The sequence below is a fragment of the Cygnus olor genome, chromosome 3, assembly GCF_009769625.2.
Source record: "Cygnus olor isolate bCygOlo1 chromosome 3, bCygOlo1.pri.v2, whole genome shotgun sequence".
NCBI classification, from domain to species: domain Eukaryota; kingdom Metazoa; phylum Chordata; class Aves; order Anseriformes; family Anatidae; genus Cygnus; species Cygnus olor.
The window spans coordinates 82,353,258-82,380,824 of NC_049171.1; the positions used below are offsets into that span (position 1 = coordinate 82,353,258).

At 35.8% G+C, this 27,567-nt stretch overlaps 1 protein-coding gene across 4 annotated transcripts in view; it reads left to right on the forward strand.

Moving 5' to 3' along the window:
* FMN2 (formin 2) overlaps window positions 1-27,567 on the forward strand; it is a 199,117-nt gene that overhangs the window by 63,212 nt on the left and 108,338 nt on the right. For 2 of the 4 annotated variants that reach the window (XM_040551865.1, XM_040551864.1), the window contains 4 exons: window positions 6,242-6,389; window positions 11,485-11,552; window positions 22,584-22,616; window positions 25,847-27,501. In XM_040551865.1, coding sequence (XP_040407799.1) covers window positions 6,242-6,389; window positions 11,485-11,552; window positions 22,584-22,616; window positions 25,847-27,501 — 1,904 coding nt within the window. The remainder of the gene's footprint in view (window positions 1-6,241; window positions 6,390-11,484; window positions 11,553-22,583; window positions 22,617-25,846; window positions 27,502-27,567) is intronic. The other 2 variants (XM_040551867.1, XM_040551866.1) reach the window with 2 other exon arrangements.

Sequence of the window (27,567 nt, forward strand, 5' to 3'; positions counted from 1 at the left end):
TCAAGTGGCACGTGCTGGATATTAAGCTTATACCACCCATTTAGAATTTTCAGAATCATTGTGTGTAAGATGACGGTGATGGTCACCCTGTCACCTCCAGAGGTGTATATTTTTTGACTTTCTGTACAGTAGTTTACTTAAGAGATGGAGTGATGTCCACCATTTCTAACTTGTAGTTGTGAATACAATGACAGCTGAATTTGTGCATTTTGCATGTCATTTCAAGAGGAAGTTTTTAAAGCAGTAGTAATTACCTTTTCAAATAGAATTGAGGTGAAAGGAATTTTACAATGAAACAGCTTCCTTTGGAAAATTAAAATACGTCAGAATCCAAACTTACTGCAGAACAGTGTTGGTGTAGGTGAAACTAACTCCTGATGGAGAAGCTTCTTGCCTAAACTTACAATTTCTGAAGAGAGTGAATGAGGTAGCATATACTGTTAGATGGTTTAAGCTGATAATCTAGAGGTCCTGGGATGTGTGGTCTTCCACACAGAAGTTTGAATCCCATGGGTAAAGAGATTAGATCTTCGGGTTCTTCTATTTCGTTGTGCACTGTTAGTCACTGTTCCCTCTGAAGACCATTCTCTCTTCCAAGGAAAGCGGGAGAATCAGTTAAGTTCACCAGCTCAATGTTTTCAGCTATATTAAATCCAGAAGTTATTGGGGAACAGGAAGACTGAGACAATAACTCTGGAACTGGATAAGAATAGATGTGGAAATGTGAAACTTAGGTTTCTGATTTTCTTTCCCATGACAACTGTAACTGCTGGTCTATGTTAGCTCTATTGGCCTCTCTCATCCCCTGGACACAATACTGAAACATCGGTGAAGTTTGATGGTATCAGAGAAGTTTGTTTTCTTTTGTTGGAGAGGAGTCATTTCTGAGTTATCATGGGAAAGAAGTGTTTCATGACTTTAGGAAATTGGGAGGTATTTTTAAGTGCATTATTGAGGCACCTCGGTTTTCTAAAAAGAAAAAAGTATAATGCTTAGTCATCAAATTTAGTTTATGAAGTTACAATGCTACTTCAGGGATACGTTAGAGTATTCTGACTGATTTGGTGATTTTTCCAGCCTTGTAAGGCATTTGTGCTCACTACTGCAGCCAAAGGTAGCAGAAACTGAGAGCCATGTTTAATACTGCTCTGTATCTGGCAACGGTCAGCTACAGCCTTGCTACAGAACCTTTCCTCAAAAAGTAAACTACTTTTCCCATTCTTGATAGTATTGATTTCCTTATTTTAAAAGCTGCTAAAAATAAAGCAGTTTCCTGCAGATAAGAGCATTTTGAGGTAGGCTGACTCTAATTTCTCAAACTAAAACCTTGCCTGTCCAATTAACTATTTACATGCGGTGGGAACATGCAATTTGCTTTCTCTCATTTTAGAATTTATATACTTAGTATATTGGAATGATTAAATTTCCTGCATGGGAAAAAATTAATTCCATCTGCATGAACCAATGTAGTACAGTCTAAATTACACACATTGGTGCACATCTGTGGAACAAGCTCCTTGGAGTTCTTAGCCTGGAAAACACCTTCCAGGTCATGGACTCTGCCCCCTCCCCCTCCCTGCCCCACCCCCCCCGCACTTATCTCAAGTCTCATAAAATTGAATTCTTCTATAAGTTTATCTAGTTCCACCTCAAATGCAACTATGTTTTTTCCTCTCCCACTCTCCTAGCTCTTCCTATAAGAAGGACATTCAGATACAGATTGATTTAATTAGTGGGAACCTTCTAGTAACTATCACCCTTTGTTTACTCCTGGCCCATTTATACCGGCCTGCTGACATGGCAATCATTTTTGTCCTCCCCTCTTTAGGATAACTGTGAATGTTTGGGGTTCTAGTGAAAAATTGCTTAAGTTTTTTATTTGAAATGAAATGGTCTGAGAGAGAGGGCCTGGTTCCATCATGGACTAACATGGGAGCCACCGGGGAAGATAGTACCAATTCACTCTAGTATAAGAAAGGTTGGAGGTACTGTTAATGTGTTTCTGCCATCTGCTGCTTTTCTGAGCTGAAGTGCAGATGCTATTCCTGGTAGCAGTATGCCTTTGAAACTGCCCCACCCTTTCCCCTCTCACCATGTATGATCTGACTTCAAGTATTTTTCTTTTTTTTCTTGAGAATTTTCAAAATACCTCTATCAGATTTTTTTTCTTTTTTTTTCAAATTGCAAATTTATGCTTTTGCAACCTGTTTGGATAGCCTTGTATTTGTTCTTTGCTGTTTCATATGCAGTTTTTGTACCTCTCAACCATTTCTCACAATGGCTATTTTTGTCCATCAAACTGGAAGAAGATACAGTTGATTTAAAAACCAAGGTGGCATTGAATAGAAGGCTGTATAATCTGCACATCTACAGGAGCAATACTGCTGCCAGAAGCATGGATACAAGTTTGTGCATTGTATTCCTACAGTGGTATATGTGATAATTTCTAAATCACTCTTTGGCACAGGAAGAAAACCTGGTCTCTTAGTGTGAAAAATTGGTGTGGTCCCTTCCCTGAAAGCTCAAGCACCACCACTGTGCCTTCTGATATTTGCTGTAGGTCTTCTCTTCTGGGTCCACCAGCGTCTTTCTTCATGTCATTTGTGGGAGGCCCTTACAGCATAGCTCACAGCATTGGCTTCTGTCTTTAAAGATTAGTAGGAGAGTAAGCATATCTTTAGCTCATACTGTGAAGGAAATTAATTAATATTTAATATCTTTTGTACCTCAAATGTAGTGTTATGGTACCCGAGGATTAAAGTTTGTTACAAAAAGCCATATTTTGTGCCTGGTGACATCTGGCTGGGAAAAGAGTGAGTTAAACTACAGACCTGATGGTGTGCATCTCTGTTCTCAACACTAGTGTCTATAAGCGGTAAAATGTCTATTGATTGTGTATCATCAGATCCTGCAGGCAATTTGCCTCGCCCATGTGCAAATGCTCTGCAGTTTTAAGAACCAGTGGAAAGTGCTGTGTAAGGTTATGTGGAAACAAGAACTCTCTTCTTGATATCACATTTAGTACATTGGACTCGGACAGCTTTAAGCTTTCAATGTCTGCCCAGAAATTAGTCCAAATAAATAAGATTGGGATTGCTTAGTACAGGGATTATTATTATTTTTCATCCCAAAGCGGTGCTTTATCCTAGATAGCGGAGTCTGAACAAGATGAAGTGGAAATTCCAGATGCATTCAAAGCTTGATTACGGTAAGAGAATTCATTAGCTGTACTTATAATGATATCTAGTAAAAACTGCTTCTAAAACGAAAATGCCAAAGGAAAAAAAAAGTTGGAGGTGGAAGTTCATGGATCCTTGTAGTAAAAAAAAAAAAAAAAATGGCAAAAGCAAATCTGATTTTTATTTGGATTTTTTTATTTATTTTGCTTGAATAGGCTATATGCAGCTAATTCTATTATGTTAAAGGACTTTCTCAAAATGTTCTAATCATGCAAATTTATGGCATTATCAGTTTTGGAGAAGGAGAAACATGATGGGTCATTATATCAACTGCCAAGGAACTAAAGACAAAAGGCAAAGAAATTTTGGACAGTGTCTTGAACATTAGGACATTCAAATGATCCATCTCTTGAAGGACATGGAAGTGGAGACAGGGTTAATCTTTTTCCATTTTAAGTGCAGTTTATCGACTATCAACTCAAAGTCTAGACCTTCAGACTGCCTTTCTGTCGTGAGGGATTTTCATATATGAAATTCTGTTTATAAGTTTGCAAGTAATCAGAACTTAGCTGATGTTAAACACTTTGTTTATATGTTGAACACTGATGCATTTTGTCTGTAACACGTGTCCATTCAAGGTATTTCTGCAAGTTTAGATTTTCCTCTGTAAATGTCTGTTACGTTACAGTTCTACTTCCTGTCCTTCTCTGTGTCAAACAGAAAATGAAAAAATCCAAAACTGTAAAAATAACAAAACAAGAAATGATTTTCTATACTCACAAATATCCCATGCCAGTTTAGGGGAATCTGTGACGGAGTTGTGTGATGTCTTAACTGTTCGTAGTTCATATGCCATAAATTTTATCAGCAGAAACATAGGTACTTCATGTTTTATCACCCTGCTAATGCATCCCATCTGTACCATAGTTCTGAGACATACCATGATTTTTAACACATCTTAATTCAAGTGGACTAATCATACTTCAAAACTTATTTGTTGAATGATTATGCTATATTTTTCAAGAACTGGCATGCTGAAACATGTTTAGGAGTAGTTTAATTGTTTGTCTTCCTCATTTATATTATGTCGATATCATCTACAGTCTGTCACTTTCTGTTTTATAGCTCTGTAACCCTACAAGTAATCCCCATTGAAAGTTGACTATGCTTACCCAAGTAGCCCTCTGCAGAGGCTGTTCTCTGTGTTCCTTGGACTGTGTATGGCCTACAACTCTGAGTAATGTAATGGGCGACAATATTTTGTTCTGGTTTGTTGCTGAATTATTTTACTCTTTTTGAGATTTGGATAGTGCAGAAAAAAAAAATAGATAAATGGCAATATTTAGCACCTTTTCCTCTTCTTTACACAGTGTCTACTGGTAAGATCTCTCTGCCCCTGCCCCCCCCCCCCCCCCCCCCACTCCCACTGTACTGGAAATTAGTCTGAAGCTGAAAAATGCTTACAAAGCAAATATTTACATTAATTAGATGAATGGTAAGTAATAAGTTACTGAAAACTTCATTAATCCTGCCTGTTTAGGTATTCAAATGAAGCAGGATAGCCAATAAGGAAAGGATAGTCTTTTCAAGGAACACAGAATTCATGGCTAAGTAAACAACCTGGTGTGGTTTTGTATTAGGCTTTTAATTCATTTGCTTTTATTGAAGGTCTGTTTATGTGTCTGGATTTTTACCATGTTTTTAATACTGGAAAGATATAATAAGCTTCCTTTCACCCTATTTGCGGCACAGTCTATAAACCAGACCATTTTCCTTTATAACCAACATTTGCTTGTTCTAAGGAAGTTGTCCTCAACAGAATAAGGTCTTACCACTCTTATCACAACTTATGTTTAGGCAAGTAGAAACTTAGTCGCAAGAAGTAGATATTATCCCCAGAAGTGTTAAATGGGTTTTGTTATTTCCCCTGAATGTCTTCAATACTTGTTTAGGATTTGTGTAAAAAAGAAACAATCAAAAGTATTAAATCTTAAAAATGAAGAATGCAGCAAAACAAATATGTTACCAATATTTTACTTAAACAAAAGTGTGAATGAGGGATCATAAATGTGATCTTTGTAAGAAGATAGTACTGCATGTTATGACTGTATTTTTATCCTGTGACTTGATTTTTTTCAGTTTTGTACTACAGTATTTTGCATATTTCCAGGCCAAATACTAGGACATTCATGATCTTGCTGTGAATGTTTTTTGTAGAGTTTACAGTATTAAAAAGGTTTAATCACAATGTGTGCATGTTGGTGTGTATACTGAAAGTTGCAACAAAAACTGCTTGAACTGTGGTCAGCTAAACTTCTGGTTTAAAGCATAAGTAACTGTTTGCTGTGCCTTTCATCAGATAGTCCGGATGTCTCCTACTTTTACTAAGCAGGTTAAATTCAAAGCTATTGAAAAACAAAGGTATATTTTGATCTGATCCTAGAGGATTGAGAATACTTTAATTTTCTTTTTTTCCCAAAAAAAGCCATCTCACCTTTTTAGCTGTCTCTCTATGAATATGGAAATGTAAATGACAAAAACTAATCAGCAGGGTTGTAAAGAATAAATATCTGTTCAATTTATGCTGAAATGTTCCTAGGAATATTCCTGCTTCTTCTCCTGGTTTGCACATTTAATATAAAACATAGTATAGAGTATGGACTGAAATATTTTTTTCTCTTTAAACTGTGAACTAGTTATGTAAAGTAGTACAGTTGTGATGGACAGAAACTTATCCCTCTGAAGAAAGGAGAGGTGTCAGAGTTCTTCACATGCTCAAGAAATGTTGAACTGTGTTCTAGCCTCTCATTGTGCTGCAGATAAGTAAAAGTTTAGTTTTTTTATTGTTAGAGATCATTTCAAAATCAGAACATTCAGTTCTTTTAATGCAGGTTTATGCTAAGTCTTTGTAAGATGAAGAGTATATAAAGAAGCCTGCCTTGATATAGGGGTGGATAATGAACTATTTGTGTTGGAAACAAAGGCTTTGATATTTTGAAAATGTCTTCGTATATGAACTTTTTAACTTTTTTTTTTCTTCTCCCTCTGTTTTATAACCATAGCAAGACCAGCTCTATACTTGGGCTGCAGTTAGCCAACCCACACATTCATCAGATTACGTTGAAGGAAGCTTTCCAAGGAGAATTCCATCTGCGTGGCCCCCACCCAAACCACCAGATGAAGAACAAGGACTCAAAATTACGGAAACAGGTATATTCTTGGACGCAGACAAGATATATGTATGGCATGGGGAGTGAGCTGCTGCCTTTTAGAATCCAAGATATGACCTTAATATCTTAACTTGTAAGACATACCTGATCCTAAAGATCTTGGATTAGCATCAGAAATACTGTTAGCTAGTATGAATCTAATAAAAAATATTCAGCAAAAATATATGCCTTTTGTTAACAACCAAGATGTGCACGTGGCATCTGCTGACTAATGGATTTTACCAGGTATTTTGACCTTTGTTCTTTTCCAGTTTTATATTCCTTCAGAGCCATGAAATATATGGGTACTTTTCTAACCTTAAAAATATGGAAAACTTCAGAAGCCCACTGGTGTTATATTGAAAGTTATTAGAGTGGTGTAAGTTATTCCTTCGTGGATTCAGCAGTCCCCTGCTGACAGAGAGGTAGGAATAATGTGTCTGAAAAATAGAGGTCTTGTTTAAAAAGTCAGTTTATCTTAAATTTTCATGAGGTTATTCTACCAGCCAAATTCTGAAATCTTCAGCATACTCGAAAAGCTTTTGTCCAGCTGAGAATTGAACAAAATGAGAAACCCTCTTGTAGCTTACTAAAAATTTAGAAGAGAATTTCAAACCTGTTTTCTGTTAGTAGTGTTGATTGGCAAATACCGCAGGTTGTTAAAGGCTTAGTTTTGCATTAGTATTCAATGACTCTCATCACTTTCAGTCTCCCATGACCTACATGGAGAGCCACTGGATATTTTCAATTTTTCCTTTCCTACCACTCCTTTTTTCATTGTTTAAATTTGAAGAATTAAGTCATTATTTCAACAGATCTCTTTATTGTGCTTGTAGCCTTTGGGTGGAGTTAATTTCAGATTTCCTTCTCTTTGGGACTTCTCTACCACTTCCTCTGGAACACAAGCAGTGTTCCTTGCGTGGACATAATTTGTAATGGCAACACTTCTCTTTTACTGGTATCACTTATTCCAGTGCTCACAAGCAAAATAAGTGGTGCCAACAAAAATGCAACATTGCTATATTATTCTGTTTTTGCAGTGGCTTTGTGGTCAAGGAAATGTTTCTGCACATCACTGATGCAATTCAGAGTGTGGAACACTCCATTACTGCAATACTATTACTATATACACTATATAATACACTATATATAAAATAAATTATAAATATATAAATATATAATATATAAATATAAAATAAAATAAATTATATATATATAAAAAATACACTACTGCATAATACTACTAATATATATATAATACACTACTGCAATAGTCCAGTTTTTGACTAACGATCTACTCTTTTATGTAGTATTAAATGAGTGTGGCCATATGTGGTAACTGAATTCATTGCCAGGTACTCTGAGAAGAAAGGTTGTGTTTCTTGGAGATTTAGCTAATGGATGTGTGATCAGGGTTTCTATGAACAGACTTTGCACTTGAAAGACAAAAGAGAAAATGTTTTTTTTTTCATTATATTACTTTGAGGTTTTATCATGACAGCAAGTAAACAACAAGTTTGGTGTTTCTAATGTCTAGATGAGCATAGATTTAATATGTTTTGAAATGCATTTTTTAACTTTTTTTTACTATTTTTACTTTACTGAAGTACTATTTGGAAGAGTACTTCAATCACAAGGAATACTTAAATCTATTCATTTTATACATTGCTTGTTTCCATCCAATCTTGTTCTCTTTAATATTATTCCTACTACATGCACATAATGTCTATAGTATTTGTCTGTTCCTTAGTTACGGCCCTCTCAAAAACTCAAATACTAAGAAAATTGAATTAGAAGTAAAAGGGAAAATTGTGTATTTTACCACTTCTAAATGGAACATAAATAGTTCTCAAAATTTACTCGAGGTGTTGACTTCTAAAAAATATTACTGAAATTTTATTTGTTGGTGTGAATTTGCAGTGTAGAAAAGGAAAAATAAAATTGTTCTGAATACAGTTCAGGTAGATAAATAATTTAACATTTTGTTTGCGTGCTTGCCATGTGGAAGAACCTAGAGGTGAGTGATATTTCACGCGAATACTAAAGGATTCACATCTTCCGCATGATTTGTAATTAAATTGTTTTATGTATAGGTGCCCTTTTGAAACATGGAGAGGGCAAGAATTATTTAAGGATTTAAATTAATGTATGCAGAGTAGCTATATTTTATATGTATTGTTTTTGCTGTATGGTTAAACATGTACAATATTAACACTAGAGATACCAGTTTATAAGCAAAAACTTGCATTTTAGACCAAAGTATTTACCCAGAGAGGAATGTAGCAGGATATTTTTATATATAGTCTTTCTTTTTATTGCTGTCTTCAGCATGACAGCAATACCAGGTCTTCAAATTTTAAGTAAGGCAAGAGGAAATTCTGCAGGGTGCTAGGTAATTTGCTCCTAAACAAGCAAAGTATCACTGTTTCATATAGTATATATTAAATAGCTTTGCTGTGCTGTATCCTATGGAGCATTATTACGTGCAAGAAGAAGGCTATTAGAGTGATTAGTGTTTTTTTTTTTAAATACAGTTTGGAAATATCTAACATAACTTTGGGTTCAGTCAGCAAATACTTTTACCAAAAATGTTGTTCTGGATTCAGAGAAGTTTTCGGACAAAATCTGTCTATCATGAATGAAATATAGTGGTATGTAAACTGCTAATTTTCCATCTGATGATCCAAAGCCTGTTTTCCTGGGTTTGCAAATCTGTTGAGGTATGGTTAGCCAAGGAAGTTCTCTTCTTCGAAATAATTTGTAAAACAAGTATCTGACAGTTGCTTATTTTGAAAATGTTACAGCTTCCTTCCTTCAGAGGAGACAATTTTTTTGGTTTTAGTAGCCCTGAGAGTTGAGTGACCAATTTGTTGGTATCATCCTAAATTTGCTTCAGTAAATGGAGTTATGTAAAAGTCAGCAACAAGGCATGATTTATCCATAATCAAAACATGCCAAAGTCAGACATGATGGATTATTTCTAGTTAATGACTGCCTATCCTCATCCAGCCTTTTATAATTGGGAAAATTCTGCCAGATAAGACTTTTGAAATGTAGTTTTAGTAAACAAAAAGGGTAAATAAATAAATAAAAAGTTGAGGATTGTTAGAATTCAAGTGGTAGCCTTGCAGATTATCTGCCTCTGTCAATGACACTTCCTGCTTCCACACCTCACCTCCCAACAGATGGGATTGTCAGAAAGCTGTGAGGAGGCCAAATGTATAGGAATTAGGAATGTGGAGTTTTTTGATCAAAACTGTTCCCATGTTCCTGCAAATAGTCATCAGATTTGCCTGCTATTTAGTGGTACCCTAAGAAGGGTGCATGAGACATTCTCTGGGAAGGTATAAGAAATTTCTATTCTTGTGATGTGTACAAAAGTAGACTATGACTAATTGGAGGCATAATCCACATAATTAGCAGCAGCTATTAAGCTGGTTAGAGAACTTTTCACTGTGTAGCTGCTGTCGTCCCCCTCCTCCCCCCCCTTTACTAATTATGTCCTATAAAACAGGGAAACTGAAGAACAGATAGGGTAGGGTTTTTTAAACCTGCAGAAAGTGTAGAATAAAAAATGTATCTTAATTCACAGCCCTGTGTCTTAACTACAAGACACTCTCTCTTCCACAAATACATTAAAAAGATATCTTCGTTATTCTTTGCAATAACTTATCAAAAAATTGAGAATCCTGAATGTGTATTGGGTTGTTACATGTTTGTTTCATTTTCAGCACAAAATTTGTGATTTCTTTTATTCAGTAGGTAATCAAAATGCATCACTGCACAAGCAAAGCACAGATATGCAGCACATGCTTTTCACTGAAATAAATATTTGCACAATCAAGGTTTTAATGTAACTTTTTATAGTTAGGTTTAGTTGCATTTTTATTAAAATTGAGATTTCAAACACTAATATTGTTGGATAAAACCTAGATAACAATTATTCTAAACTAAGAAATGAAATTCAGTTTGGGGGAGTTTTATGCTTTGATGTCTTTTTCCAGGGAGGGGGGGGAGGAAGCACAGATAAAAGTTTTTAGTCCCACATTTTATTTTTCATTGCTTGGAGATCTGTGGTTTTGTTTAAAACCATAACTGTGCAAGTATACTGTCTAAAGAGGGTAATTAAATGGAGGAATTCTTAGATATTTATTAAGATTCTTATGAGTTATTCTGAAGTAGAAAATAATTGAAAAAGGTACTATTGGAATGAAGTACTGCTGGCTTTCAATGTAAATGAGTATTGTGGTCAAAATTCTGAAAGTCAAATTAATGCTGTTAATGCTGTTTCTTTACACAAATGAGAGGACCATAGACTCAAAAGGTGAAGAGTTAGTTTAGTTCCTCGGCTTGAATGCCCCCAGTTCTGGGAAGCTATGACTGTACAGTTTCACAATAAGTGTACAGTCCCAAACTATCTTCATACTGCTAAGATGCCAGAGAGGGGGAATAATATCATTGGGATGAAATTGAGATTTCTCAAAAGGTATTTAGTCTAGTAAGGTCAATTGTCTTTCAAACACTTTTAAAATGTGAGTTTAGATCTATATCATTGTCTGTCTCCTAGTGGCCATCTCAAATTTTATAGTAGAACGAAGGAGGGCCTGTGGAGGATGTCAAAAGACAACATATCTGCCACCAGTAGTCAGCCTGTTTATGGGTTCTAGTAGCCTTTTGTGAACAGATACAATCTGCAGATCTTAAGGACACACATACATCTTAATGAGGTTGGATGAGAAGAATAAACACGAGAACTATTACTTAACTTTCTGTGGGATAAAAATAATAGAGCCATAAGTGACTATTTTTCTTTGAAACAGAAATTCTGACAATTAAAGGAGTTTTTTGAAGATTTGTGGTATACTTCTAAGACCATATCATTTATTGTAGAGTCTTAGTACATTGCATGTTGAGATCAGACTGGGTTTATTTATATATACAACCTGCTTAATTAACTTTAGATGCATAACTTGGAAAGTGGGAGATTTAACAGTTTTCTTTTTAATTGTATCCTCTTTTCATTAAATCCTTAGTATGTATTTTGAAAGATCAATGAAATCTATGTATATTGTAAAAGCTATACTTTTTTTTTTCAGATTCAGAGTTGAAATCTACTGTACTAGAAACAGAAAAACAATTCATAGAAGATGTTCAGCAGGTACAGGTAAGATCTTGACAGAAGTGTTCTATCTAGCATTCTGTAGAAAAAATGGAAAAGACGTACTTCAGACACTTATGCAATAGCTCTTATTTGTGTAATGAATTTTCAGAATGCAAACATTCAGAAGTGGTTTTTTTTAAATCTAAATTTTTATTTCAAAATACTAACATGCTCCATAGTGTATCTAGATACAGAGATTCAAGGTACCTGCCTACCTAAGATGATTCTTATGAGATGTTATTGTTCACTTCATTCAAAAGTAATGCTTGGTTCCAGAGGTCTGATGGTATTGCCAAGAAATAGTGATTATCTAATATAACCAGATCTATTGAAGTTTGTGTGGGTAACGGTGGCAGAGATTTTTTTCAGAGAGGGTTAGGGCTGATCTTTTTCTCCCCCAACCCTCTTCTTTTATGCAAATGACTGGCTGCCTCAAGAATGGCTGCATTGAGCAGTATTTAATAAAAATGATCATTGTTTTTGTTTTGGAGTAAGAAAATAAGAAATGCCTAGTGAAATGTATTCTCTTGATTGTTAGACTTGCAAACACAGTTCAGGTTCAAGCAGGGATTTTATGAATGTGGATGGGGGAAGGAGGTATATTACCTACATGTTTTTGTCTTACCAAACAACATGTCAAGAGTTCTAGTCAATTACCTAAATTTTCCAATCTCCATAATTAAGAATATTTAAAGACTAGATTTTTTTAATTAAAATTATATCACAAAATTATTCTGCATAGCAATATCTTAAGTGTAAATTGTAAAATATTTGTCCCATGCATTTTTATTTTACTTCAGTATTTTACTACTATTCACTAGCAATATTTTTGGCATTTCTTTTTTTTAAAGCTTACTCATATATATCCAGAAAGATATTGCACATTGCATATTTTATCCATATCTAGAATTTTAATTCACTGTCAGAAAAAAAATCTACATAATTTTTTTTACTGGACATTTAATGAAAATATTTATGACTGCTTAGGTACTTTCCCTAAAGATTTGATTCTCTTGCTATTGGAATGAAGTTTAACCAGCAGCACTAGAGCACTGCTTGGTTGCCTGAACAAATAATGTTTGTTTGGTGTCTCTTCTGTCTTTAACTAACCTATCACATTGACTGATTAATGAATTGCATTTGCTGGTGTTAGAGATCCCCATCCGTCTTGCTTACTGTTAGTCTTTTACAGCAATAATGTGAACTTGTTCCATTCTGTACTATTATTCATCAATGAAGAGCAGCAATAAATGATTTGTAAGCATGATCACCTCATTGACAAAACATCATTTCAAGTTTTTGCTTTACTATGTCTTCATTCTGGTTTCTGCTGAAAATCAGAGTGGAAATTACTTAATATGAGAAACTGTAAGTGGATAAAATTAATAAGTCCTTAACTGTTGAGTGTAACTAACAAAAATATATAAAAAAAAATCTACAAAATAGAATGGTAAAAATAACTTCTTTCATCTCTTGTAGATAAATACTACAGTCCATTCTTCATGTGATTTGTACTTTCTTTTAAAAGTGGTGAAACACTATGAAATGTCTCTACTTAAGTTCTGGCTTCTTGTATTCTTTGTCTAGTTTGTCTACAGGTTTTCTTTCTGAAGAAAGCAAGCATTGGCTGTGGTTAGCCAAGTAGGTAATAACGCAGAGGGGTTGATCTAGTGTAAAATTTGATACTGATCAACTGAGTTTACTCATAGATTTCCTTTGTACCATAAACCTTCCCTGGGAAAAGACATTGTCCAAATGATATAAAAATAATTAGATACGGTCAATATTGACATAGAAACAAATGCAATTGTAAAATGATGCTGATAAATTATCTCACAATAAACCATTAAGTAAAAATTTTAAAATACTTCTAAATTAAAAGAGCGACTCTTCTTTCTCTCTTCCTCTCTCTTCTCCCCCACCCCCCCCGTCTGGATTCTGCACTTTCTTACCATTGGAAGGGCCTATTTTTTGTATATTCTAACCATTTCCTTACCTTTATGATGTAACCTTTATGACCATAACCTTATATTTTGCAGCATAATTTCCTAAAGTTTTAAGATAGCTATCTTTGACTGAACAAAAGCAAATTTTAAAAAGTCACAATTAAAAAAAAGAGGGCATGGGGGCGCTTGTTTTTAATGCAGGAGGAAAATTAGAGAAACTGGCATCCATTTCAACTCCTAGTTTTGAAAATGCCAAAAACGAGCAACAATGTCTACAAGGTCTTCTCAGAACAAACAAATTTTGGTTAGGCCTAAATTCTTTAGTGAAGGAAGAAGAGAAAAAAATCATTTAGAAACTTGACCTTCAAACCTGATGTTGCGATTTGGCAGCTGTACTTTTGTGCAAGAGCAAAGTTCTTTTCTCTTACACACCCCTCATCTTTTAGGGTAGCATTGCAATTTTCCCTACACTTTAACTCAATTTTAGTTTGTTTTATTTTATGTGGTAGAGATGTAACACAAAGGAAAAATTCTTTTTCTCAATGTAAAATGAGCACTTGAAAACTAAGCCTTGTTAGTGGGACATCACAGAAAAAAAAACTTACAAATTGTTTGACAGTCATCTAAATTCCTTGTTCTCTTATATTATTATCTTAATTATTTTAACATTCTGGGGTTTTTTTGGTCATTTGCAATGAGTGCCTATTCTGAGTATCACACAAATTTAGAAAGAAAGCCCTGATTGCATTTATTTAAAGATCAGCATACAGATGTAATGAATTGTTAATCATTCCATTGAAGATGACTGGTCTCTGTAATCCTATCTCAGGAGATGAGATTTTGCCAGACTGATCCAATTTCTAGCAGTTTGGTTATATGATAGCTTACATTGAGTATCTAAAGTATATTTACAGTGGAAAATTTTGCCATCAAAAAAACATTACGCCTGTAGCATTTCAAATTCAGTTGTTCATTTTGGTTTGGTTCACCTCATTTCAACCAACAAATAATCCCTCAACCAAAATAATAAGCCTTTTGGAACGCCGTGTACTTCAACAAGTAGTACCAACCAGACAACGTTTTGGCAGCTCTCAGGCACTGAAGACAGATTTATGCTGCATGATCTATTGGTGCACTTTCCAACAATATCATAGGGAAACAATTCTAGCTTTAAAAACCTTAAATTACAGGACACTTTTTGCAATGTACTTTCCACTTTGAAAATATTATAACTCTAACTACTGGAGTGTCTCTGTAGAATATTTCTAACTACTACACTTTGACAACCCTTTTCCCTGTGTTTCAGGGGAATTTTTTTCATACTTTAGCCTTTAACTACAAATTATTATAATTTAAGCTTAAGTTATTAAATTATTACTTAATGTCATTTGGAATGTTCTAATTTTGACACGTAGTAATACTAGAAAAAAGTTTGGGTATCCTTAAACATAAATACATAATGTGTCTGTCTAAAAAATATGAAACGCTGGCTGGATTGGGGCTTACTTTTCATTATTATACAGTGTCACAGCTCAACTTTGTCTTGGAAACATGCATGCTACTCAAAACTTTCTTAACTGAAAGTTCAGAGTGATAGATAATTTGTAGAGAGAAGGTGAGGTAAAGAAGGTAAATGTAAGATATATCTGAAATGGGGAAATGATTCTGCAATAAAGAATTTTTTTAAACCTTTCTCATTTTTGTATGACATGGCTCTCAGGATAGAGGCAACTGTAAATGAGACTGGTTAACAACTGTGTTCAGTAGAAATCAGAGAAAAATTGATTTTGGAGCTCATGAGGGAAAAGTCCTCATGCTGTGGCCTATTATTATTATTAAAATTTTTTGCTCTGCTTCATTTCACATGTTCTTTCTTGAGATGTTCTTTCAGAAGGGCACAATGATCCTGGGAACATATGCTACTCCTCTTCTATCCCTTCACTACTTGTCAGGTTACTTTTTGAAACAGAATTAGTGGGCAGGCAATGAACGTCTCTTCTAAGATAGCTCTTTTCCTACAAAAAGTATTGCTCAAGTGTTACAGCAGGGAAGGAAAAAAAAAAAAGTACCCACGTAGGTAAAACAAACAAAGTATTTTTATTGAGGAGAGAAAGGGGTATGAAAGAAGCAAATTTTCTGGAAGTGTTCACTATGAACAGAATGATAATGAAGTCTACCTGTTGCATTTTGCAAATACATATTAGTGGTCTGTGTCCTCACAAAAGACAGATACATTGTTTTAAGGAGAACAACTGTTGTCAGTGTAAACTTCCTGCAATGTCATGCCAGCATATCCCAATCTCAGAAAATAAAAAGCTGCAAAAAATTAGATTTTTTAATTTGATCTTTTCACAAAATTATCCAGGTTTGCAATGTGTGGTGCAGCAACTTATGTTCTAATTTCAGGCCCAATGTTTAATGTTATAATTAGGATATCTTAAATTAAAACAGGTGAATGTCAGGAAGCATATGTAGGCATATTGTGTTCTCTTGTTAGCACTGAGAAAAAAATTACGCTTTATTAAATATGTACAGAAAGGAAACAAAGTTTTTGTGATGCAAGAAATGATAGACACCTGGCAAAAGACGTTACTGCTAGAGTCATAGGAACTGCACAAGTGCAGAACATTTTACTTGGGTAGTAAAGGGGAGGCTAACCTTTGTTAAACCTCCCAGACAAATCAGGTATACTCTCTTTTAAATGTTTTTTTTCAGAAGTTTCCAATTTTATTAATGTAGATTTGTCTTTGCTTCTTGAAATTAGATCTTACTCTTCAATTTAAACATGCTGCAATTTAAGGGTTTTGTTTCTTGTATAGAAAGCCTAATAAGCACTAAGACATTTTTTTGTCTTCAGGTAGTAGATAAATGAACTAAACTTTTATTATATGAAATGATTGACTAAGCGTGTCTGATGTTCTATTCTCTGAGATGAGACCCCAATATAATTTGCGAGATTCTGTTCTTCCTCCTGTATGACCTGTAGCTGAGCTTTATGATTGAAACCCTGGCTTCTGTTAATGTCAAAATTTCTCAGGCCCTGAAGGAGGGATAAGACTGCAAGTAGAAATAATAGAAATGAGGGAAGAAGCAAGCGTTCAGAGAGCCTGGAGGATATCATAAAGAAGTCAGGCTATTCAGCCACTAGATGGCAGTTAAGCATTTTTGAAGGGACCGTGCAATGCACTACCGAGTCATGCCCGGGGGTCCTTAAGACACTGTTCGGTGAGAATATTTTTTTTTTCTTGGTCAGAAAGTGGTGGTAGTTAATAAGTTAGCCTGTAAAGAGTACTTGCATTTTTTGTGCTTAAATCTGACCAAGGTTTAATAGTTGGAGCATCTCCCAAGGCTAATAAAACCAGGTCCTAAAAATAATAACAAAAATCCTGAAATATTGAATGTTCAGAAAGCTCTATGCTGTCATTGTTAAGGTGTTTTGTGTTGTTGTTGTTGTTTAAGACAGCAAAGTGAGCACACCTGATTGATATAATCTACAAGGCTTCTAAAAAACTTTCTATAATAACTTCAAAGCTTTACTGTTGAATTTCCTTCGTATAAATAGAGGTCAATTTTATGTTAGATATATGAAATGAATAAAAAGGTGTTTCTTCAACCATAACCCTGAATCTTTTTCATTTAGTTCCGATGAGGGAGAGAAATAAAAAAATACAAGGCGTGATTTTTGATCAGTTAATTGATATATATAGAATATAGGTCACAGATGCTATATTTAAATAAAAATAAACGGAGTCTAATACATCAAGCCTGCGTGGTGGCCAAAAAAAAAAAAAGTCAGTTAATTCTCAGAACAAATATTATTATTTGGTATCCAGACTTCACAATACTTGGATAGACTTCCTTTGTTTTGCTTGAAGGCAGTGGTTGCTTCTTTAAAAACAATATTGGTATAATTTTCAGTGAAGCAATAACAGCACACTTTTGCACTCTTCCTCCTGGTGAGACTAAAAATTGTTTTGTTCTAATCTTTGTTCTTAACGTTCATGTCAAGATCAAGTTTTACTTGTACACTCATTTCAATTTGAAAGTTTCTTTATTCTGTTTTTCTTCTTTGATACATCGTTTACTACCTCAATTACAGCTCTGAAGTAATATAAAGATCATAGAATGATTTAGGGCTGAATAGACATTAGGAGGTCATGTTGTTGAATCCCTTCACCACCAGCACCCTCCCCCAAGCAAGGCTAGCTTAGATATTTGGTCATGTTTCTCAGGACTTTGCTCATCTGCAAAGATGGATCTGTGGTATTGCTGATATGTATTTCCTGCTTTGCCTAGTCAGTGGTAGAATGATAGACTTTCTTTATGATTACCTGCTATGTTTCTGATGTGATGATTTATCTTAACAGATAAAGCTTTTATCTTCTTATGCTTAAGAACAGTTGAAAATGTGTGGCCTAAAAGCACATATTTATTTTAAGTTAGTTCTAGAATCATAGATTCCTAGTTCAAATACTGTGTATTTACAGGTGTTGATTAAAATAATTATCAAGAAACTGCTGATCAAATGCTTCATCCGATCTCAAGACTTCTATGTAACAGACTTTTATGAGAATATGGCAGAGCAGAACATATTTTTTCATAAATAATGAAGCTTCTGTATTTTTCAGTTTGACTATGCTTTATACTCAAAACCAGACAGAGTTCTTTGTCTTTTTGAGCACAACTTCTTTGAAAAGTAGTACCAACCTTAAAGTTCTGGAAATAATAATGTCTGAAATGTGGGGTTGCAAATTCTACACAATGGAAGTTGATCAGGATTTACAGACAGTTCTGGACTTACAGTTGTCACTGATAACAAGGAGAAATGAATTAAAATGAGGTTTACTTATTTTAACCAGAGAGACCTCATCCAGTTAAAATTGGGCCATGATCTAAAGATGAAATTCTTTTACTTCTATCAGCATTAGAGATCAGGTGTTACTTTACAATTACATAGAATCTGAGAATTTCCATTGGACCCTATTTTGTATGGAAGATCAGAAATTTTCTTCAAAAAAATATTTCTTTAGTTTATACATATCCAAATTGATTTTTTAAAATGACCATACCTGAATGAGAATTCAAGAGTAAAGTTGAGAAGAACATTACTGATATCTACTCTTTGTATATGAAACAGAACGTTTAAATTTTGACTATTTTTTAAAATCAAAACATAGTTATTTTCTCTATTTTAAGTTGGCATAAGTAACAACAGTAAGATCACTTTCTTCTGTTTGTACGTACATGTTTTTTACTTTTTACAGTTTTTACTTAAACTCTCAAAACATAAAGCTCACCTCTGATCATTTGATTTGTGATGTATTTTATTTAATGTTATCCCACCAAAAATGATATCTTTGCTTTTCAACTTTCGAAGAGATAGAAAAGCTGACTGGCCTCCAGCCTCTACCTTCAGCACATTTATGAATACATTTGTGAAGACTGGTTCCATCTCCCCACACTTTTTCTTTAGTGAGTAGTAGACTCATATTTCAGGGCTGTGAAGACTATTCTTCCACTTCTACAAAGATTTATTCTTACTGTGGGTATTTTTTGTTGGTTATTCCCCGCTGGAAACCTGAAACAAAAGCAACATATGAACCTCCCATTTTGTGGTCTGGCTGAACTCTTGGATAAAAAGGTTGTGCACTGTGTAGAAGTATCAAACTCCAGGCAGTTGCCTATCAGTATATGCCAAAGTTCACCTGGAAAATCATCTTTTTTTCTCTCCAATACCACACCATCAGAGGAAGAAATTAAAGGCATTTTAAGTCCTCCAAATGTATATTAAATTAACATTTGTATTTGGGCAATCCTTTCTGTTATTTCTAGCATAAAAAATAATTCAGTTGCTCTAAATAAAAAAGACAGAAATAATAGCATAAGGTAGTTTTCACAGCGGCAACTTCCCGGAATGCCAGTCCATCTCAATTTGAACTGAAAAATCAAGGAAAAGCCTAGTCTAGAAGAGTTCAAATCCTTTCTCTACTATGTCAATGTAGAAATGTTCAAGGTATGCCAGATATAATTGTGGAGATGGATGGCTTCCTTGGCATCAATACATGGGAAATCTTTTAGATTTGTTAAAATACTGTAGAAAAAAACATAGGCAAGAGAAGAAAGGAAGTGTTTTGTCACATGAAAATAAATCCAGAACAGTTTTATCCCAACTTTTAAAGAAATCCTTGACACTTAAGATACCTGCTGCTTATTGGATTGCTGTCATAGGTGGCTAGGTTTCAATTATCTCCATCTGCTGAAAGACCTCAGTGTAACTAATTCTATTATAGCAGTCTGTGATCAATGGCAGAGCACCTAAAGAGGCAGCAGAAAAAGGCATAATAAGGTTATATCAAAACTAAGAAAGATAAGTCGTCCCCTCCCCCTTAGCATTTATGCACTTTTTTTTACACTGTGGTGAGTGACAGAACACGTAAAATAGAATAATAAAAGCTAGATGGAGGGGTAAGCCTTTTTTTGAAGTCTTTCTTGTTTATGGCTGTACTGTTTCACGCTTCTCTAATAATGACATCTCAAATATTCTAGAAGAAAATCCTTCAAGGTTTGAGGTTTTTTATTGTGTTAATGTAGTTTTTGTTCTGTTTTCTATTTCATTTTAAATAAAGCAGAACCAAAAGTTCCTGGGCAGTCAGGCCGAAAAATGCTATTTGTGCTGACTAAAAATAATATTATGTAAGAAGACAGCAGTTATACTTCACTGCTGTGTAGCTTCTAGGGTAGTCAGTGGTTCTGTGAGATTTTATCTTGTTTTGTCTTTAGTCTACAAAATCTCTTTTGAGGTTCCTATTGTAGCAGAACTTGGGGATAACCTATGGTCATATTTCACCTCACTTAAGAGCCTTATGACTTTACAGAGAGAAAATTCAGCAGTTTTTCAACCTTTGTTGCATCTTATGTTTCTTGACTAAAAACAGGAACTGAAAAGAAATGGAGTCTTATTCTCTGATGTGTGCTTAGTCCAGGGATAAGACATTCAAATAACTGCTCAGGAACAGAAGCTTTAAGAAATTATCTGAGAAGAAACTTTGGAACTTTTCTTCTGGTCGCCAGCTTTAGAAATTGGCATTTGTAATGCATACATCTTTGGTAACATCTTTGCTCCCCACTGATCCGTTTGCTTAATTGAACTGTTTGAATTGCAAGTTATTGATTTCTGCATTTTTTTAATTTTTTTTGAACATCTGTGATAGGATATGAGAACTTCTCAGCTTGTTAGACATGTCCTGTCTTTTTAGTTTAGGAAGAGTTAAATAGGCCCAATGCCAGCACAGTGTGAACTGGTGTAATCCACTGGTTGCAGTATGTCACTTGTGTCACTGTGTGGGAGATTAGCTGAAATCCACTGATTAAAGTTTATCCATTCAGGAAGGGCAGAGCATTGCATTTGCTTTCCAAGGCTTGCTTGTTCAATACTGTCTTGGGGAGCTGCACATCATGTTGCATTGTAGTTGTAGAAAGAAACATGGAGCATAGCTGAAACCGTTATGAAAACATATACTCTTTGTCCCCATAAACACACCTTCAATATAATGCACACGTCTTGAAACTGAGCTTTGTTATAGCAGTCTAAGGAATAAACTGGTATCCAATACTAATTCTACTCCTTCAGCAGTTTTCCCTGAAGTCATTGGCACGTTTGCCAGCTTTTGACTCAATTTCTACAACTGTAAAACTAAAATGTTGCAATGGATTTTGAGGATTAAGTGAAATGAGAGAATAAATTAGATGGGTGCTGAGTTGTTTGAATGCAAATCAAGTGACCACCAATACTTCTCATTTGACAATAGCTGTAGCACTGAGAATTCCTGTTTGTGTTATGTCTCCTTTCCTTAAGGTTGGTTTGCAGATGCAAGAAACACCTTTGAAAATGAGTTATCTTTAGAGAAACCTAAGCAGATACAATTTTTTCTGAGTTATTTTTTGTTTACTGTGACACTACTTTGTGCCCTTCTGTGAGCAAATGCACTCAAAAAAATTTTAATTTGCATAGAAAGGAACCTTTTATTAACTGGGTGGTTGGAAGGAGTATCCTTCCATGTAAGTGGGTGCTGCTAGTGCCATGTCCTGACTTACCGGAAGAAACTAAGGGATCTTTGACTTTTCCATCTTAGTCCTGCTTAAGTGTGTGCTGGTATTTCATGTGCATGCTTGCAGTCAGGTAGCAACGCAGTTAATGTCTTTCAGGAAACAAATAGTAATGACAAAAACCAGGAAAAAAAATAGTATCAACCTATCATCTAAATATGAATTCCAGCCAGAGAGGAAATTTCATGACACTAACTGACAAATTGTTGAAAAAGATCAAATTACTGATGCAACTTCTAATAGTATGAGGCATTAACTTCTAAAACTAAATTGTAACATGCCTATTTTTCAAATATTCCAAAATTGCCTTTAAGAATTGCCATCCTGTTTATTTTTCCACAGAGAAAGACACTATGGCTGTTCATAAAGTATATAATTGAATGCAATTTATATTATATATTCAATATATATTATCCAATACCAATATATACATGTATAGTCTAGGGGTAAATTTCACAGATTTTTTTTTGCCTGGAAGTTTAGTCATGGAAGGGTTTGTAGGTTTCAGACACTCATTTAAAAAATCTGACTCACTAGAAGAGGTAGCTGTGATCTGAACTTCTAAAGTTTTGAAGATCCTGGACATGTACTATCTACATAGATCAGCTTTTATGCTGGACATTTGATGCACATACGTGGAAAACATGACAAAATTGGAATGAGTTGGATGTAATGTACAGGCTTTTTGTACATGTGCAGATTCAAATATACAACCTTTACACAGTAAAACAGTATTTTCAGATCTGTTGGATACTGTACACAGACAAATCTATCAGTACAACACAAGCACAATCAGGCAAGCAGTCCCAGATGCATCCAACTCATTGAACATGGAATGCGTACAACTTGTTTGAGAAATGCTGAGCACCATGCTATAGCCATGCACCTGTGGATATTTATATTTTTCCCTACTCACGACTTTCACGCAAGTCACCTGGATAAAGCAAGGCTTAAGCTTCCACCTTTCTTTCTTTCTTTACAGAAAGAAGACTGTTCCACAGTACCTGGGTCCTGGGTAAGAACTCTAGGCAAGACAGAGTTCCCACATATTTCTTTTAAACCCCGTAGGTTTCTGCAGTGAAATTGTCCTTTGGATTAAAAGTGAATCTTCTTTTCATGATGTGCATTTTTTCATTCAATATTCTGGTTCTTATCAACAGCTTGTATTTTGAAAATTGTCCTCCCTTGCTTGTTCTTCTAAGAGAACTGTCTAATTTTCATTTCTGATCACTCAGGTTTTTTTGTTTGTTTTTGTTTGTCTTTTACATTTCCTTTCTTGTTGAGGATAGTGGAAACTTGCAATGGCTTATGTTTGTTTGATGCAACCATTTCCGAGGGTTTAAAAAAAAAAAACAACTTTGGAGAAAGATTTAAAACTTACTGGAGGAAAGGCAGAAATCTAATGAATCTAATCTGAGGGCATCTTAAAAGGCAAAGCGTAAAATACCTTTTTCCACCTAAAATAATTACTGAAGCATATAAATATGGATATTGTTTTTGAACCAAGTGAATTTTGGTTCAATGCAGTATGCAGTTCTTTCTGGATAAGTTTCTCAGCATTCATAGCAAAGTCTTGTGTTTATAACATGCTGTCTCTGTGAAAACCTGGATGTATTGGTGACTCTTATGAAACAACATAACGCTAAATTTGCCAAGTTGTTTGAAATACCATGTCACAAGGACAGTGGAAAAATAGTGTTTTAAAGCATGGAGTCAAAAGTTACTTTAGTTCATCAACACTTTTTTTCTTGTCTTCAATTGCTTAATCATACCACTTCATAGCCTTTTTTTTTTAACTTTAAAAATACCTCTTCTCTCAAAAGAAGTTTGGTCTACAAGGGTACATTTTCTTGTAAAACATTAAATCCTAGATTTTTCCTGTAGTTCAGGTAGCATTTCAGAATTCAAGGATTACCTTTTGTTCTTGTGAAAAAATGAATCCAATCTCCTGAATAAATGATTTTTTAAAACAGTGAACTCTTCTGAGATCACCCATCATTAAGGTAACTCTTCAGAACCATTTATTATTGTCTAATCCTGTTGGCTACGCTTTGTTTACAGCAGAAAGTAATTGTCCACTTCAGATAAACTGGGAAGCTGTATCTGTCACAAAACTGTTGGTAGATTGTTCTTTTAGTTTAAAATGGGAGCTTGAGAGTTACTGTCTGGGGAAACTGGAGTTGTTCTCAAACAACTGAAAACTACTATTTAGCCTTAGTAATCCTAGAAACAAATTTCCTTTGATAATGTTGCCTGTTGAAGAACTGATAGGTCTTAGTACTGTATTTGCAGGTGACTGGTAGAGGGGGGATAATAGAAGGTGAAACAAAAGGATAGTAGTTTATTTGCTTTTTCCTTCATAATGAATTTCTTCAAGAAAAGAGTTGCTTCCACAAAATAGTGAGCTATTAACAGAGGCTGAGTGCACCATGAGCACTCTGTAACGGAAATGTCTTTTTCAGCCTTTTTTCCTTGTTATAATATTGTTTGCTAATGTCTGCTGTGTTCATTCCTTCACTATTCATCAAAAGCCTTTTTGGATGTTCTTCTCTGGTTTACATTTCTGTTCAAAGTTTGGTAGGGAGAACTAGTTATAATCTGTAACTTTCAGTGCAAACTATGATTCTAGAAAGTTCAGTAACAGACGGGACAGTAAGTTTTGATAAAGTGGCTTCAGAATCACACAATAATTGTTTATTAGATACTTTTTTTTAAAAAACTTTTGGGATTGCCTGAAGACAGCTGGGAAAACTAAGATAAACATGAAATTTTACGTTTAAAAACCAATTCTGTGCAGAAACAATTTTTTAAGTATTAATGAACATATATTTTATTAATAGTCCCCAGCTGGAAGTTACAACTTCATTTACCAGAAAGAAAATTGACTTTTAAATGTTTCATGTGTCAAAGGATGAGATGAAAAACATCATCTTCCTGAAACAAATCAAGGCAATTAGTATACCAGGTATTGTATGTTTATTTGTAGGCTTCTTTACAAGACCTGTGAAATCTGAATATTTGAAAGATTCCCCGTAAAGTAAGCCTACAGTCTCATCCATGAAGTTTGGTTTTGTAAAAGGAGGAAAAAAGCACTAAATAACTGTTTTGACACAAAAATTTGGAAAACCTGTTGCATGAAAAACTTAATCTAAATGCTTGAACTGATGATGATGGTGACCTATGCTCCAAATTAAAAAAAAAAAAAAATAAAAATTGAACAGTAAAAAGTAAATGGGTGTAACTAGAAAAGAAAGTTCTTTATTAGAAGACTTTGTATTGTAATGTCACTTCCATTCTGTATCCTGACCAACTTTCCCAGATAAACACTAATGGCAATTTCTGGTCTAAGTTGCTTCTTTTGCTACCTTTTTGATAAAGAACATACTGATTGAATTTATTTATTTTTTAACTGATATTTATTTAAGAATGTAGGAATTACTGTGCTGTTTAAGGCTTATGCTTCCTCTACTCAGCCTACAGTAGGCAGGATCAGGTATTTCAGAGAAAGATATGAAAAATGTGGAAGCTGTCAATTACAGAATAACCATTCCAGACAGAAAGCATTTCTGATGTTACTCGTTCATAGTTTGTTACTTAGCAGAGAAGTTTCAAATTTTAGGTGGGAGGAAAGTTCTCACCTAATTTTGTCTTACTACTTTCCTTTCTGAGCATCTGGCTGGAGAAAAGTGTTGTTACCCTGTTCTGAGATTAGCTGCTTTCAAGAGGTTCTGCATGCCTAATCTATATTTTATCATTAATGTATATATATTGAAATCTAGCAGTCAGTCGTATGTTGAGTCTGTTATGCACAGTCCATGCCTGTGAAGAAACATATATTTTCAGTTAACCGAATTTAAGTATTGCAGTGCCCTTCCCACTATCATAGCTGTGTATCCACGTGTACACACACTCTTACAGTACTAATATTCAATGTTTGATTGTTTTTTCAGTCATGGTATGTGGGGAGAGGGATTGCTCCGGTTTTTTGTTTTTGCTAAGTGTAATCACAGTCCAAAACATATTCTTGCTGATGATGGTAGTTTCATGCTGAAGCAAGTCATTTTCCTAAAATGTCTTCATCTGTTGTAAGATGCAGCTAGCCAAAATATCTGTTTTTAAAGGCTTGTCATAACTGGCTTATTTCTGAAGCTCTGGAATACCAATGTTCTTGATGTAAATTTTATTTTTATATAGTGACAAATGTTATCTGGTTTGCGTTTATTGCATGTTTATTTTCTCTTAAAGGATGATTTTGAGGTGAAATCGGAGGAGCGTGCCAGTGTCATCCAACAGCTTGAGCAAACTATTGAGGATCTGAGGACCAAAATTGCAGAACTAGAGAAACAGTTCCCTGTTACAGAAGTACAGACTGCGGGAAGGGAGCAGGAAAATGAGCATGCACACACTGCCTGCAGGGAACTCAGTATTGTGAATCTCCAAACAAACGGAGAGGAGTATGTGCCCAGAACAGTGTCAGAAGCAAGATCTGTACAAACATCACCAACAGAAGATTATTTAACGCACAGAATGCCTTCAGCCAATGCACTGCCACGGCCCCCCTCGCCACTGCACTTGGAAGGGGGCAAAAGTGCAGGGCCAACAGAGAACTTGCCAGCTCTAGAATTACAGCCCACATTTTGTTCTGAAATCTCCTTAATTCTGTCTCCGAAGCTAATCTCAGTGCCACTGGATGGAAGCCAATCAGTACAGACTACATCACAGTCGCCTCTTCCAGGACCCAAAGTTAATTTGTCCCTTGCATTTGAAGGAGAGACTGAATTTTCATCTCCTCGTCAGCCTCTAAGTACTGGAAATGTGACTTGTAGTGAACATCCCCTTTCTTTGCCCCCAGAGCGCACATGTAGCATTCCCCCATCACTATCAGGCACTGAACTTGCTGCTTCTGTAACTGGAGTGCATAGCCCTTCCATCACTGGTCCCATGCCTCTGGCAGGAGTACCACCCCCACCACCTCTGCCTGGCTCAGGACTTCCTCCGCCTCTTGCTGGCCCAACAGTGCCACACCTGGACCACTCTTTGCCAAACATCATGATACCACCCCCACAGCTGCTGCCTCCTCCTCCTCCACCTCTGCCAAGTGGGGAGATAGCAGTGTGTCCTCCAGCTCCCCCTCTTCCATGTACTGGAGTCCCACCACCACCACCACCTCTGCCGGGAGCAGCAGTCCCACTCCCTCCTCCCAGTTGGGGCATCCTTCCTCCTCCTCCTCCTCCACCACCTTTACCTGGGACTGCTATCCCTCCCCCACCACCTCCTCTGCCTGGCCTGGGAATGTCAACACTACCCACAGCACCACCTCTGCCTGGAGCAGGAGTTCCACTGCTTCCTCCACCTCTACCCAGAGGAGACATCCCAGCCCCTCCTCCTCTGCCACCACCTCTGCCTGGTGGGGGTGCCCCTCCACCACCCCCTCCACCACCTCTGCCTGGTGCGAGTGCCCCTCCACCACCCCCTCCACCACCTCTGCCTGGTGCTGGTGCCCCTCCACCACCCCCTCCACCACCTTTGCCTGGTGCCCCTCCACCACCCCCTCCTCCACCTCTGCCTGGTGCAGGTATTGCCCCTCTGCCACCTCCTCCACCTTTGCCTGGTGCAGGTGTCCCTCCACCACCACCACCACCACCTCCTTTACCTGGTTTGGGGATGCCACCTCTAGCCCCACCACCTTTGCCTGGAGAAGCACCACCACTTCCACCACCAGTCCAAGGCAGTGCCTATCCATCAGTCCCACAAGTCGGAGGATTTCTTCCTCCTCCTTTACCATCTGGTTTATTTGCAATGGGGATGAATCAGGAGAAAGGGAGCAGAAAACATGTGATAGAACCTTCTCGACCAATGAAGCCTCTTTACTGGACAAGAATTCAGCTCCACAGTAAAAGGTAAATTATATAGTTGTGGAGAGGGTGTTCTTTTCACTTTAAGACTGTCCTGGTGGTGTCATAAGT